Here is a 15,405-nt window from a genome sequence, read left to right on the forward strand (position 1 = left end):
CTCCAAGTTGACATTCACCCACTGTGCAATTGATTGACCCTCTCGCATTAATGCCAGCTTGGCTTTGTTCCTATGTGAAGGTAAATGAACGTGCGAAATGTCAGGCTATGAAAAAGCAGAGAAATCCTTATCTTCAGCATCCCGTTTACCTTGGGGAGCTGCCAACAGAACAACTGGCATGTGAACCACGCTACCAGAACTGTGTTACATATCTTTTTCAAGTGTCCATTGTCATCTTACATCTCACACAACACGTAGACTGAGATCACAAGCCCCCGGACATTCGGATTTGCAATGTATAAATGTTGGAGAGTCTAAAGCATTTTGTATTTTCGGACTATTTATAATCTATCCTAATGGTGTGACATTGACAACAATTGCACCATTTCTGCTTTCTTCTTTATAGGATTTTACAGGACTTTATATTGATGGATGACTTATCTTACAAATAGGTCATCAGTAACCCAGTGCCCTCCTTTTCAGCTGAATGCAGCTCCTAATATGGCCAGATGTTCAGTGAATAGAGAAAGTAGTAGCCATTCTTGGGTACTGTAACTCAGCCCCAATTCACTTTAACAGGCAATTAGCTGCAGATCAGCCACTACATAGTATGTAGAGTAGTGCTGTTCCCACATCTGATCACAATCCCCCAGAATAGAGTGAAACGTGCGTCGGGGTGAAGGAACATTTTGCCTATGCTACTATTTGTGCAGTCGGTACAACACCTTACATTAAAGGTAGTTGTCATTTATTTATTTATTGTCTGTACCATTTTCCTGCACATCCATTCCACATTACTATGCATGCCTTATAGGAAACTGAGTATCTTGCATTGGCTGACAGGCACCATTTCCATGGCTGGTTTCATCACACTATTTAATAGTCAGTCACTGAATCCCTTTCAGTGAGGCACTTGTGTTTTAATATTCCTATATCTAGTTCTGTATTAAATGTATATTTAATAAATATTTATTATTTAGATTCTTTGACACTTTTTCTTTCGGGGACTTGTCTCTTTCCCATATTATGGTGATGTATCTGCCCACAGCAGTAACTGCAAACAGCAGATTGATATGGGTGCATTGTGATTTTCAGAACCCCAACATTATTTTATTAATAAATTGTCCAAATAATATGTCATAAATGGTACCATTAAGATTGCATGTGTCAAGACCATAGACACAGCACAGGAAAGCCCTATGGGGTCTACTCAGACCCCCTTAGCCATAAATGGTGTATGTTTACTCTCTGTAATGTTAAATAAGCACTCCCATCAATGTTTTTACCCCCTTAATATATTGCAGTCATCATATTATACAGCACTGTGTATTTACAATTGCTCATTTTGCCTTTCTACCCAGTTAGTTCTTTTTTTCCACATTAGATTTTTGATATCACATGATTAAAATCTGACTAGCTGAATCCTTCAAAGCTCTATGTAGAAACAGGAGGTCAATTTTCCCTGTATGAGTAATAAGTCACTGGGTCAGGAGTTCAAGAGGGAAATAATGAATGCCGGGACAAAAGACTTCCTGTTTCTACATAGAGTAGAGAAAAGCGAAAAATTTACTAGGTAGAAAGGCAAAATGAGCAATTTTAATTATGCAGTGCCATATAATATGATTGCAAAATGTTAAGACATAAAAACTTTGATGGGAAGAGGGATTTGATCATCTGACATGTGCCCCTATCAGCTGTGGGTGGAATCACGATCCACCTGTGGCTGTTAACATGTCACTGTCAATCTCTGAAGCGCATCAAAAAACCACACCCATCAGCTCACCAGTCACATGATCGCGGGGCAACATTGGGTTGACTGACAACCTTGGGTCTACAGTAGATCCCTGTAGTTGTCATAACCGATCTGCTATGAGCGCCGCCTTCTGGCTGGCGTTCATAGCAGATGAGCAATTTTGCTACACAGGGAAGGGCTGCAGCCCTGCTCTGTGTAGCAAAAGCAATCAGAAGATCACAGCTTCATGTCTCCTACAAAGACTATTGAAGCATGTTAAAAAAAAAAAAATATTTAAAAAAATTAAATATATAGAATGTCAAATCACCCTCCTTTTGCCCCATTCAAAATAAAATAAAAAGGATCAAATATACACATATTTGCTAGCACCGTGTTTAAAAATGCCCAATCAATCAAAATATAAAAAGAATTAATCAGATCAGTAGACGTCTTAAAAAGAAAAAAATTCAAAACAGAATTAAGCTTTTTTGGTTGCAAGAACATTGCAATAAAATGCAACAACAGGCGATCAAAATATCATATCCCAAAATGTTGTAGATAAAAACTTCAGCTTGATGCCCAAACAATAAGCCCTCAGCCAGTCCAAGATCACATAATATGGAGATGCTGTGGGTCTCGGAAAATGACGCCTTTTTTTGTAACAAATTTTGAATTTTTTTTTCACCACTGAAATAAAAAATCGAAATGGAATTGAAATGTCACGCCCTGTAGACCTCTTTGACATTGTGTGCTGCTATTTTTTTTACACTTTCAACTTTTAGTGCTACTTTTTCCCATTTTTTCTAAGTCTGCGTATCATGAATGAAAAACACATGAAAGGGTAAAAATAATGTACAGTGGGAATGACAAAAGGAGGTCTGGCAAACACACACACACATACGAAACTTAGAATAAGTAGGTATAACAAAGGTTTTACAGCAGGATGCCGGAAAACAGTAGGAGAACTATTGTAATGTACAATTTGACATTTGCAATTTTGAAATGTTTCATATTAGTTCCTTTGTGTTTCGAAGAGCACTTACGTTGACAAAATGTGTCCATTGTGAAACAGTAAGTGGGGTTGAAACGATAAAACAAAGCAGCGTGTACACATAAAGTTATATTCAAGGTGGTTTATTTCAAAAATCCAAAATGTACTCAGTGGAATGCTCTCGGGGCAATTTGTTGGTGGTCAGAAGATGGTTCAACCTCTTGAACCATCTTCTGACCACCAACAAATTGACAAAGTCTCTTTTATTGAACTCCACCGCACTATTACGCCTCCTAAACTGTTTGGATGAAAGTACTGAAGAATAGAAATGTGACTGCAAATCCCTTTCAATATTTCATACATGGTATCCTTAAAGGGAGTTTGTCAGCACAAAATGGCTGTTCTAATAAAGTACTGTTGCTTTGTGCGCCCTTGACATGGCCAAACAGCTTAGTGCTCCTTCCACCTACTTTGGTCCATCTATTGCCAATCTCCTGTTTCTTGATGGAGATGTCCAACTTTACAGGAGTTAGAGGATGACCGAAAGAGAGGTGCAAAACAAGTAGAGGGGAAGGTGCACTGTTTGGCCACGCCAAGGGTGCACCGAGCTCCTGTTCTGGTTTACAACAATCATTTTCTGCTGAAATGCTCCCTTTAAGGGCTCATGCAGATGACCGTATTATTGGTTGGAGTGCAATCCGACAACACATTGGATCACACTCAAACTGATGTTATTCCATGCACATGTCCAATTTTTTCCTTAGACAGTATCAGTTTCAAGAAAAATCGCTGCATGCCCTATCTGATATTCAGATCGTACTCTTCCATGGAAGTCCATAAATCCATGGAAGCCATCAGACTGCACGCCAATGACATCTGAGAGACAGGAGAAAATGTGGATTTTTTTTTTTCTCCATCTTCTCCTTCAATAGAACCTGTTCACATTCTGTTCAAACCCTGATTGCGGTGTGACTTGCATAATCGACCCGATTTTCACGGATTCTCATCTGCTCTTGATCTTATGGCAAGCAATGGAGAAAGTAGGGAACATACTGATCACACTTGTTTAAGCAGCACCTTAAAATATTAGTTTCCAGATGGTATTTTACTTCACTCTCTCTACTAATTCTGCTGTCATTAAAACTCTAATTATGCAGATTTTATTAGTAAACGATCAGGGGATGTGTTTGAGAAAACAAAAGGTTTTATCTACGAGATAAAAAAGCAGATGTTGTTTGGTGATACCATTTACAATATTTTTCTCCTGCCGTAAAGGGTTGCGGGTTTTCTGCCTGGTGAGATGGTTCTTGGCTTGTATCTTCAATAGACATGTGAGGTCAACAAACGATCCGATATTTCACCATTGTGAATAAATATCAAGTATCAATACTTGACGTGGGAGTGTTAGGCCAAGTTCAAACATTCGAGTACTGCCCATCAAAAAAAATGGACAACTCAAAAACAGAACTCAAACCAATATTATTCAATGGGGAAGTGCAGATGAGCGTTTTTTGCTATGGGCCAAATCTTTGCGTGAAAAAATTTGAAACCTGCTCTAGTTTCTTCCGTGTGTCGGATGAGATTCGCCCATTCAAGTCTATGGATGCACGAAAAAAGTAGTCGCATTCTAAAAAAAGTCACCATCTGATTTTTATGGTCACATTACAGTTCTGTAAAGCAAAAAGTTGTATTTCATCTTGAAAATTTTAGTAGTCGCTGCTGTGTAAAAAACGATTTGCACACAGATTACATACAAATGATGGCTGAGAAAAACAATCATCCAAGTTTTCTGGAAATAAATTGGATGATTTTTTTTATACGATCAGAATTAGAGTTTGAACTATCATCAGATTGGTGGTGCCAAAAATTATTGTTGCTGTTGACAGAACTCTTGTGTAGCTGGCACACCTACAGTATTATTTTTGAGTTTAAATGTAAGTTGAAAATTGCAAAATTGGGGTAATTTTTGGAGAAAGGAGATCTTTATCCGATAGCATGCATTTGCTCAAAATTTCTTTTCAGCGTAGCTTTCCAAAAAGATTCGGGCTCAAAGGCTGTTGGCCACCAACTCCATTTTTATGACCAATTTACAGTAACAATATGTTCCCCAACCTCATAAGTATGTATAATATATGATATTCACAATTTCATATCAGATGTTTAACCCCTTCATGACCCAGGCTATTTTGACCTTAATGACCTGGCCATTTTTTTGCAATTCTGACCAGTGTCCCTTTAGGAGGTAATAACTCAGGAATGCTTCAACGCATTCTAGCGATTCTGAGACTGTTTTTTCATGACATATTGGGTTTCATGTTAGTGGTAAATTTATGTCGATAATTTTTGTGTTTATTTGTGAAAAAAGAGAAATTTGGCGAAAATTTTGAAAATTTCGCAATTTTCAAATTTTGAATTTTTATTCTGTTAAACCAGAGAAGTATGTGACACAAAATAGTTACTAAATAACATTTCCCACATGTCTACTTTACATCAGCACAATTTTGGAAACAATTTTTTTTTGTTAGGAAGTTATAAGGGTTAAAAGTTGACCAGCGATTTCTCATTTTTACAACAAAATTTACAAAACCATTTTTTTTAGGGACCACCTCACATTTGAAGTCATTTTGAGGGGTCGATATGGCAGAATATACCCAACAGTGATACCATTCTAAAAACTGCACCCCTCAAGCTATTCAAAACTACATTCAAGAAGATTATTAACCCTTCAGGTGCTTCACAGGAACTAAAGCAACGTGGAAGGAAAAAATGGACATTTTAATTTTTCCAACAAAAATTTTATTTAGCATCAATTTTTTCATTTTCACGTGGGCAACAGGATAAAATGGATCCTAAAATTTTTTGGGCAATTTCACCTGAGTACACTGACACCACATATGTGGTCATAAACCACTGCTTGGGCGCATGGCAGGGCTCAGAAGGGAAGGAGCGCCATTTGACTTTTGGAATGGAAAATATGCAGGAATATTTAGCAGTTGCCATGTCGCGTTTCGAGAGCCCCTGTGCGCATAAACATTGGAGCTCCCCCACAAATGACCATTTTGGAAACTAGACCCTCCAAGGAACTTATCTAGATGCATAATGAGCAATTTAAACTCCCAGGTGCTTCATAAATTGATCCATAAAAAAAGTACTTTTTTTCACAAAAATGTTCTTTTAGCCTCAGTTTTTTCATTTTCACATGGGCAACAGGATCAAATGGATCCTAAAATTTGTTGGGCAATTTCTCCTGAGTACACCAATACCTCATATGTGGTCATAAACCACTGTTTGGGTGCACAGCAGGGCCCGGAAGGGAAGGAGCACCATTTGACTTTTTGAATGGAAAATTAGCTCCAATCGTTAGCGGACACCATGTCGTGTTTGGAGAGCCTCTGTGTGCCTAAACTTTGGAGCTCCCCTACAAATGACCCCATTTTGGAAACTAGACCCCCTAAGGAGCTTATCTAGATGTGTGGTGAGTACTCTGAACCCCCAAGTGCTTCACAGAAATTTATAACGCAGAACCGTGAAAATAAAAAAATATTATTTTTCCCTCAAAAAATGATTTTTAGCCCAATATTTTTTATTTTCACATGGGTAATAAGGTAAAGTGGACCCCAAAAGTTGTTGTCCAGTTTTTCCTGAGTACCCTGGTACCCCATAAGTGGGGGGGCCACTGTTTGGGCACACGTTGGGGCTCGGAAGGGAAGTAGCGATGTTTTGAAATGTCGACTTGATGGAATGGTCTGCGGTCGTCATGTTACGTTTGCAGAGCCCCTGATGTACCTAAACAGTGAAAACACCCCACAAATAATCCCATTTTGGAAACTGGACCCCCTAAGGAGCTTATCTAGATGAGTGGTGAGCACTCTGAACCCCCAAGTGCTTCACAGAAGTTTATAACGCAGAACCGTGAAAATAAAAAATATTTTTTTCCCTCAAAAAATGATTTTTAGCCCATTATTTTTTTATTTTCACAAGGGTAACAGGATAAATTGGACCCCAAAAGTTGTTGTCCAGTTTGTTCTGAGTACGCTGGCACACCATATGTGGCAGGGCGACCACTGTTTGGGCACACGTTGGGGCTCGGAAGTGAAGTAGTGACATTTTGAAATGTCGACTTGATGGAATGTTCTGCGGGCGTCATGTTACGTTTGCAGAGCCCCTGATGTACCTAACCAGTGGAAATCCCCCACAAGTGACCCCATTTTAGAAACTAGACCACCAAAGGAACTAATCTAGATGTGTGGGGAGCACGTTGAACCCCCAAGTGCTTCACAGAAGTTTATAACGCAGAGCTGTGAAAATAAAAAATAATTTTTCTCCACAAAGATTATTTTTTTAGCCCCCAATTTTTAATTTTCCCAAGTGTAACAGGAGAAATTAGACCTCCAAAGTTGTCATGCAATTTTTCCTGAATACACTGATACCCCATATGTTGAGGTAAACCACTGTTTGGGCACACGTCGGGGCTCGGAATGGAGGCAGCACTGTTCGACTTTTTGAATGCAAAATTGGCTGGAATAAATGGTGGTGCCATGTCGTGTTTGGAGACCCCCTGATGTGCCTAAACAGTGGAAACCCCTCAATTCTAACTTCAATCCAAACCCCATCACCCCTAACGCTAATCACAACCCTAACCACAACCCTAACCCCAACCCACCCCTAACCCTAATCCCAACCCTAATCATAACCCCAACACACCCCTAACCCTAATCCCAACTCTAACCCTAATCACAAACCTAACCCTAATCCCAAACCCAACCCACCCCTAACCCTAATCTTAACCCTAACCCTAGCCCTAACCCTAGCCCTAACCTTAGCCCTAACCCTATTTCTAACCCTAATTGAGAAATAAAAATATTTTATTTGTACCTATGGAGGGTGATAAGGGGGGCGGTGATTTACTTTTTTATTTTGATCCCTGTGAGAGTTTATCACAGTGATCAAAATAAAAAAAATGAATCTGCCGCCGGGAAATGCCGGCGGGCGCACTGCGCATGCGCCCACCATTTTCCAAGATGGCGGCGCCCATGGATCAGGACGGCGGGATGGCGGGACACCAGGATGGCCAGGGGGTTAGTGAGTATTGTGGGGGGATCAGAAGGCGGGGGGGAGTGGAGGGAAGGGGGAGGGGGCAGATTGTGACAGTGGCGGCTGATCGCCGCCGTCAGTCGGTGGCGGCGGCCGAAAGGCGCCGTCAGTCAGCGCGGGGGTAACTTAGTGTCTCCAGCCATGTCCGATGCTATTTCAGCATCGACCATGGCTGGATTGTAATAGTTCATCAAATTTCATTGATGAAATATTACTATCGCTTTGATTGGCTGTTTCACTTTCAACAGCCAATCAGAGTGATCGTAGCCACGGGAGGGCTAAGCCACACCCCTGTGGTGAAGCACAAAGGGTCCTGTCACTGCGGGTCGGGTGACCTTTCCATGACCCCGGTCACCCGACCCGCAGGGGGGCTTTGATGTCATGACACAGCATATGCGTCATGGGTCGGATTGGCACCGACTTTCATGACGCATACGCTGTCACAGGTCGGGAAGGGGTTAAAATGCCATACTAGCTTTATCATCAATAGATACAAAAACATAAGGCAATTTTAAGCAGTGAGCTAGCGCTCAGTTTCTCGTCTTGATGTTATACTTTTTATCAAAGGTCATATCTCTTCTTTATTAATTATTGACCTTTTAGTCGTATCTGAGCCTTTCACTTTACACTCCTGTCCTCATATTAAACATAAACTTGTCGTCGACAGTGAAAATTGGACAAGTTGGGTTTCTGTCCCCGCCAACAAGTTTAATTCTACTTTTGATATACAAGGAAATTGGTCTTTTCAGGGACGTCATCATGGGTTATCGGGAGGTGCCATAGTACAATTGATAAGAAAATATGTAGCAACAAAGAACCAAAACACAATAAAGATAAGACAGAGGACAATTAATGTAGTAATATAAAACAACTAATAGTAAAGATGGGCAAGATATGAAAATAAGGAAGCCCTCCTCTTCCTCCTCTCCCTCCTCCTCTTTCCATCAACATTTTTGTCCTCTTAATATATTTGAGTAATCATATTATGTAGCACTGTGAACTTACAATTGCTCATTTTGCCCCTATATCCAGTTAATTCTTCTCTTTTCCATTAGGTCTATGACATCACATGATGAAAAACTGACTAGCTTAATCAAGGGCTGTGGAGTCGGAGTTATGGAGTCGGAGTCGATGTCCATTTTTGGTGGAGTTGGAGTCGGTCCATTTTATACTGACTCCAACTTCCGACTCCACCAAAATATCTAATTAATTGGGTTCAGTAGTACAATGCAGTTTGTGCTGTAAATGTTTTCATAATAATTTGGGAAAGTTCTGAAATGTTCTATAAAAGTCTGTTATATTCCTGATCTGAGGATCTTGGCTTCTAGTGGAGATGAATCTGTGCTGCACTTTATGTACATGCTCAGTAGTGAGGCAATGCTGTAGAGTCGGAGTCGTGGAGTCTGAGTTGGAGTCGGAAGTCAGGGAAATTGCAGAGTCGGAGTCTGTGGTTTAGCTTACCGACTCTACAGCCCTAGCTGAATCCTTCTAAGCGCTACGTAGAAACAGGAAGTCTTTTTTGTCTGAATGAGTCATCATTGCAAAGTGATTGTAGAGGGAAAAGGGGAGCAGCTGGGTCAGGAGTTGGGGATGGGGATGAATTATGTAGGGAAAAGAGACTTCCAGTGGTTACATATAGAAAAGAGAGGAATTATCTGGGTAGAAAGGCAAAATGAGCAATAGTAAGTACGCAGTGCTATATAATATGATTAGTGATAAGCAAACCCAAACTTACAAGTTTGGGGTTTGTACCAGACAGTTAGTGTCTGGTGCTAAACACAAGCTTGAAATTTAGCAAACAAATATATGTATATATTGTGGTGTAGTGACCATTGTGTCCGCTAGGGGGCGCTGTATGGGTGGCCCCAGACGAACGGATAGCCTTGTCCAGAGTGGTAACAGAAGCAGGGTGCTAAAGGATCATTATGTATTTCAAGGTGGGTGGCCTTGGGATGGAGACTTGCTTATGTGCTGATCAGCAGAGCTGATCTTTCGTTCCAATGTGTCAGGGAGAAGCCTCCAGGTAGCTGGTGAGACGGGTTGGACCAGTTACCTACAAACCCACCCAGGGGGTGTGTTTAAGAACGCTATTATAAAGTGTGTATGAGTGGTTGAAGGACCTGTGATGAGGACATAGCCATGTGACCTGGTGGGCGTGGCTACAGACCATATAAGGTGGCCAGGGTAGGTCACATGGAGTGAATGCTGGGACCTGGTTGGTCCATTTTGGAAGGTCCCATCTGACCTGACAGCAAGTGAACGCTGTGTTTATTGGCTGCAAGTGCCTGATAGTTCCCTGGAGGGAATAAATGTCTGCAGTATGGAGAAGCAGCCATGAAGTAAACCCTAAGAGGGGATATAACTGTGAGGCTAAGAGAGCCTGCGTATGGCATAACCTGTGTGACCACAGGGATAACAGAGTGAAGCTCTGTCATGGACGCTATGCTGTTTTCTATTGCTTTGATGGTTTATGATGCATGAATAAACCGCATGGACTGAGATTGTTTTATGGAAAACCCGTGCCGGATCTGATTATTTGGCTGCCAAGCGAGTGTCCCCTATCTGAATGACAGCGCTACCTTACAATATACACAAGCTCCTTAATTTCCTGCAAATTCTGGATATTTGGCAGGTCTTCTAGATGCACAGATCTGAGAATAGCTTACAGTATAAGTTGCAAGCGTTAACATTTCTGTTCGATCATGAAAGGCACATTAAATGCTGTAAAATAGCCTTTAAAATTTAACGAGAATTACTGAAAAAACTGTAATCAGATGTAAAATACTTTTGCTGCTTACTCCCATGTAAATGTTAATATGTAGAATGTAAATTATACAAATAACAGATGGATTTTTTTTTAAAAATTTCAGATGCCTTCATTCTGTGGCACAGAAAATGTTGGCATTGTGCTAAAGTTGCTATTAAGGCAATTAGCACCGAGGTGCGTTATTAAAGCTAATTGTTTAAAGCTTAATGTTAGGGTGAAAGCCGCTCTTCGACTTTTCGTCTTGAAAAATCTGAACTTTAGATAATTGTCTACATAATTACCAGCCTATTCCTATCAAAGAAAATGAACTTTAGACAATACTTTGAACACTCTAAAACTTTAAGATGACCTTTCTTAGTCTATAGCAGTTACCGGCCTTGTCACATATATACGGTCTGTGATATTTTTTGCATGATGCCGTAGAAGCCCATGTACAGGAGACATTGCCTGGTGTTACACGTTGTCCCTGCAGCTCTATTATTGGATTGTTACATAAGATCAGAATGATATTTGATATAATTACGGTATTTTATTTTTGGACATTTTCTGCAATATCTACTTATTGTGTTGGTCTCTAACCTGTGGGGGCAAGCTGGGAGTTGCATTTTCTAAAAAACATGGAAGACTACAAATTGGAGACCACAATTCTTTGTTAAGACCTTGCTCTGACTTTGGACCACTAAAGTTGATTCTAAGAGAATGTTGGATGGTGCAGATTAGTAATAGTTTGAGAGACCATACTTGTGTGGTTAGAGATGATCGGAGCAGCCAAGATTGGAATTCACTAATTTGTGCAGATTGTACAGAAAAATTTGCTCTGCAACAAAGCTATTTATTGCAAATCGAATGTTCCTAACTATGCCCTGATCTTCTCAGTTGCCACCAAAAATTATAAATAATACTCACTTCAACACTCCACTGTTCTTCCATCTCTGTAGCCCACCATTCGGTCTTCCACTCCCTTCCTTTTCTCTTTCCCTGTTGCATGCATCTTTAGTCTTGGCCACTGCTTCTGGCTCATCTAGGCCTCGGACATCACTCCGCGCCGTGCCATCACTCGGGGGACATGTGTCATAACTTTGCATATGGTGAGGTTGCAACATTATGATGACACACTGGTGTCCGAGGCTTAGTCAACCCGGAAGCCAGAGCCTAAATTGAAGAGAATAGGCTTGACAGGTAAAAGGGAAAAGAAGAGGCATGGAGGACCGGATGGCCGGTAATGCGGATGGCTGGACCCATGTGCAGTAAGGTGAGTACTAATACTGGTACTCAATGGTTCAACCAAAATGGTCACCAGTTTGCTGAATTTTCACAAAGCAAATTGCAAAAATGTCTTGGTTCTTGCAAGGAGAATTCAATTCCATTTGAATAAATTTGGTCATCTCTACTTAAGGAATAACCTCAATCTTTTTGAACCAATATCGTGATTAATCTCCATACTGCTGATCTTCTGATTAGTGAGATAATATCTTAATATCTTTAAAAAAAATTCTAGAAATTGAACTTTTACATAGATTGGAAAATTTACCACTGTCTCTTGGCATCACATTGCACTTTCTGGACAATTGATGCTGTTGCTCTCCATGGTGCTGACCACGAGAAGATACATAATCAATCGTGCTGAAACGCCGGATGTCTCAGCCTCTAACATGATATAAAAAATTTGGCCAATGTTTTTTTTTTTTTTTTCACATTTCAACGACCTAGACTGAATCAATATTTCTCTGTACTAATTGAGTCATAAGATTGACAACATTTCGTAGTTTTACCTTCATTGTTCTTGATGGTGAAGTTTGGATTATTGGCCATTTCTGGTAGAAGACTGTAAAAGAAGTAGTGTCCATTTCTTGGGTCGTCCTTATCAATGGCACTGACAGTCTGGATGATCTGAAATCAAAGCAAAACTGTAATAAAGGTCGTTGTTTTAAATGCTATATATATTTTACTGCTACAGTACTATCAACTCACATTTACAGTGATTTTATATTTTTTGGGGGAAACTGGAATTGCAAATATCATTTCCTGCAGTCATTATAGTCTCTCTCTGTGTGTGTATATATACTGTATATATTTAAGTATAGTCTATATGATAGTAATGTAGCATATAAGTATCGTCTATATGTCAGTAATGCAGTATGTGTATTTATTGTAATCACTGATATAATGCCATTAATTCCACAGCGCTTTACAGACCGCATCACTGCATTGGGGCTCACAATCTAGATTCCCTATCCGTGTGTCTTTCAACAGTGGGATTAAACCAGAGGAAACTCACGCAAACAAAGAGACAACATACAAACTCCTTGCAGATGTTGTTCTTAGTGGGATTTGAACCCAGGACCCCAGTGCAGCAAGGCTGCCATGCTAACCATTCAGCCACCATGCTGCCAATAAGTATAGTCTATAAGACAATAATGTAGAATATAAGTATAGTGTGATGAAACATGAAGGATCCACACCACACCACCCCTCCTGATGTCAATATTACACCAGCGGGATCATGTGGTAATGTCTCCCCACTTGAACCAACGTGACTTTCTGCACCCCCTAGGGACACGTAAGGTCAGCTTGGCACAGTTTAACAAAGACACTCCCCCCATCCACACGAACCCAGGGAGGCACATTGAGTGAGAAAAGGTGGCCCACGCAGTCACTGACATGGCACCACACTTGCCCACAACCCTAATAGGCTGTGGGGCCCATTTCACTAGCACCAGTGAAACAGAACCTTATCAGCCCAGTAGGACTGCCACCAGTTCCTCACTCAATATATGCCTGGTTGACAGGGTTATGTTGGGCCAGAAACCCACCCCAGTAGCATGTGAGATTAGGCCAAGAAATGGATGTGTGGACTTGTGGATTGAGATAAAAGAGCAGCCCAAGGTTAAATTATATAGATAATCACCTTAAAGGCATACTAGACAATATGCCATATATTTACACAATGGTTCTACACATACAATGGTCAGATATGCAAACACAGTAGTGGTAGAACAAAAGGTATAAGAAGAACATATGGTCAGTTACCAGTTAGATGAAAGACCTAGCTTGCATGGGAAGGACTGCCACATGGGAGGCTTGTGGTCCCCACTGTGTGCAACTTGTCCTTACAAGATGTGTCATTGTGACCTCCCAGAGAATAACAATAGGATATGCTTCACACAGGCATGTAACCCTCAGGGTCACTCCCCTCCTGCTCTCTGGGCTGAACCTAAATCTCCTCCCCTGGAGGTTGGGAGATAAATCTCCTAAAATATATGGAAGATCATAACTCATTTCTGGGCAGTCCTAGGGCAGTTGTTCTGGCACCATCGGACCTGACTGTGCCCCTGCTATCCATAGAGACTAAACAAAATTTTGCTATCAGGCTGCTAGTGGCTGTTCTATGTATCTCCCTGCCCGTGCATGTTAGAATGACTCGAAACCCAGGCAGGCGCTTGTCCTGTTCTGGGGATCTCGGAAATACATACAATGTACAACTCGGACGTATAGTATTTCCATAACTCCTTTATAAAATCCTATTGTATGTAATGCAGTCATGGCAGCTTGCACCAATTTAAAACTATCTCTCTATCTATTATCTATCTATATATCTATCTATCTTGTTATAATCGATCTCTTTATTTATTCAGTTACTATGTAGAATCTGTCCTTTTATCCTGTCCGGAAAATCAAAGAAATACCTTGCAGAGTAGTCCATTAGAAACATATTGGTGATTTAAAACCCTTTTAAAAGCCCATAGGTTTCTTTGCTTTTTCCAGAAGGTAGACCGCACACTCCACGCCTTAGAGATGCTTTGAAAGCTCTCTACGTTCACAATATGAACCTATTATGTCAGTACACTAAAAGGTGCCGCAACCTACTAAGTTCATGAAAAGTGTAATCCTCCAAGAAATGAGAATCCGAGATGGCGGATGTCAGCACCATGACCATCTATTGACATTTTAAGATATTTAACCACCAAAATATGTCAGCAAAGAACATGGGGAACAATAGAATATGAATCAATGGAAATTCATGGTATGTAAGCGCACTAAATAAAGTACCGGTAACAGTGTTTTGGATGCTTAAAATAATCCTCGCTCTTATTCTTTACTTATCTTCCTTGCCCGGTTTGCCCTGCGGAGGTGATGTCAGCTTTTAGGACCACTTCTGCCTTCTCTCGGTGGTGCAGGCAGCTTAAAAGCTCATATAGGGAAAATACTATGGCCTTTAAAAGCATCATCTTTTCTACAAATTCTATTGATTTCCTTTTCACTAACTCTATTTTTTTTCTAGTTAACATGATTTTTTTTTATTCTCCCCATTGAAATTCATGGATGATCACGATGTGATCTTTAAATTAAAGGAGAACCTGACACAAGGACTCTGTCTGCGGGTGAGAGGGGGCAGATATCTAAATCCGTAAAAGCGTCTTATTTTGTTTTTTTCCTTCCTGTTTTGAGGGAACATGTTTTTTATAGGCTTAGTGATTTATTTTATATCTCTTAAAAGGTCACGCAAACAGCATTATGGGTAAATGTGTCATTTATCTGTCTCTTGTCGCAATATAGGAGCGGTTTCTGCAAGGAGGTGGCGGTGGAGCGTGTGATGTATCTCAGGGTGTACAGCGATGAGGGGCTGTATGCTGTGTGTGTAGGTGTACGGTATAGGCATATGGCGCATACACATTGCTACAATTATATGTGGAGTGGAGCGAAGTTGAAAGCATCATATACAGCAGGTGCTACAGAAGTATTCAGATTTGTATTATGCATACATATGCTGAATGTGATATTACATGGCTGCTACCAGAGAAGAGCGAAACCAAACTGTAA

The 15,405-nt window shown here is 40.5% G+C and overlaps 1 protein-coding gene across 1 annotated transcript in view; it reads right to left on the bottom strand.

Annotated features, from left to right (window-relative positions):
• The window catches only part of CDH8 (cadherin 8), a 473,060-nt gene that overhangs the window by 13,640 nt on the left and 444,015 nt on the right, over positions 1–15,405 (bottom strand). Inside the window, exon 10 of the mRNA XM_073582889.1 lies at positions 12,357–12,474. Coding sequence (XP_073438990.1) covers positions 12,357–12,474 — 118 coding nt within the window. The remainder of the gene's footprint in view (positions 1–12,356; positions 12,475–15,405) is intronic.

This window comes from Dendrobates tinctorius, unplaced genomic scaffold (genome assembly GCF_039654945.1).
Source record: "Dendrobates tinctorius isolate UK_male_01 unplaced genomic scaffold, ASM3965494v1 ptg000009l, whole genome shotgun sequence".
NCBI classification, from domain to species: Eukaryota; Metazoa; Chordata; class Amphibia; order Anura; family Dendrobatidae; genus Dendrobates; species Dendrobates tinctorius.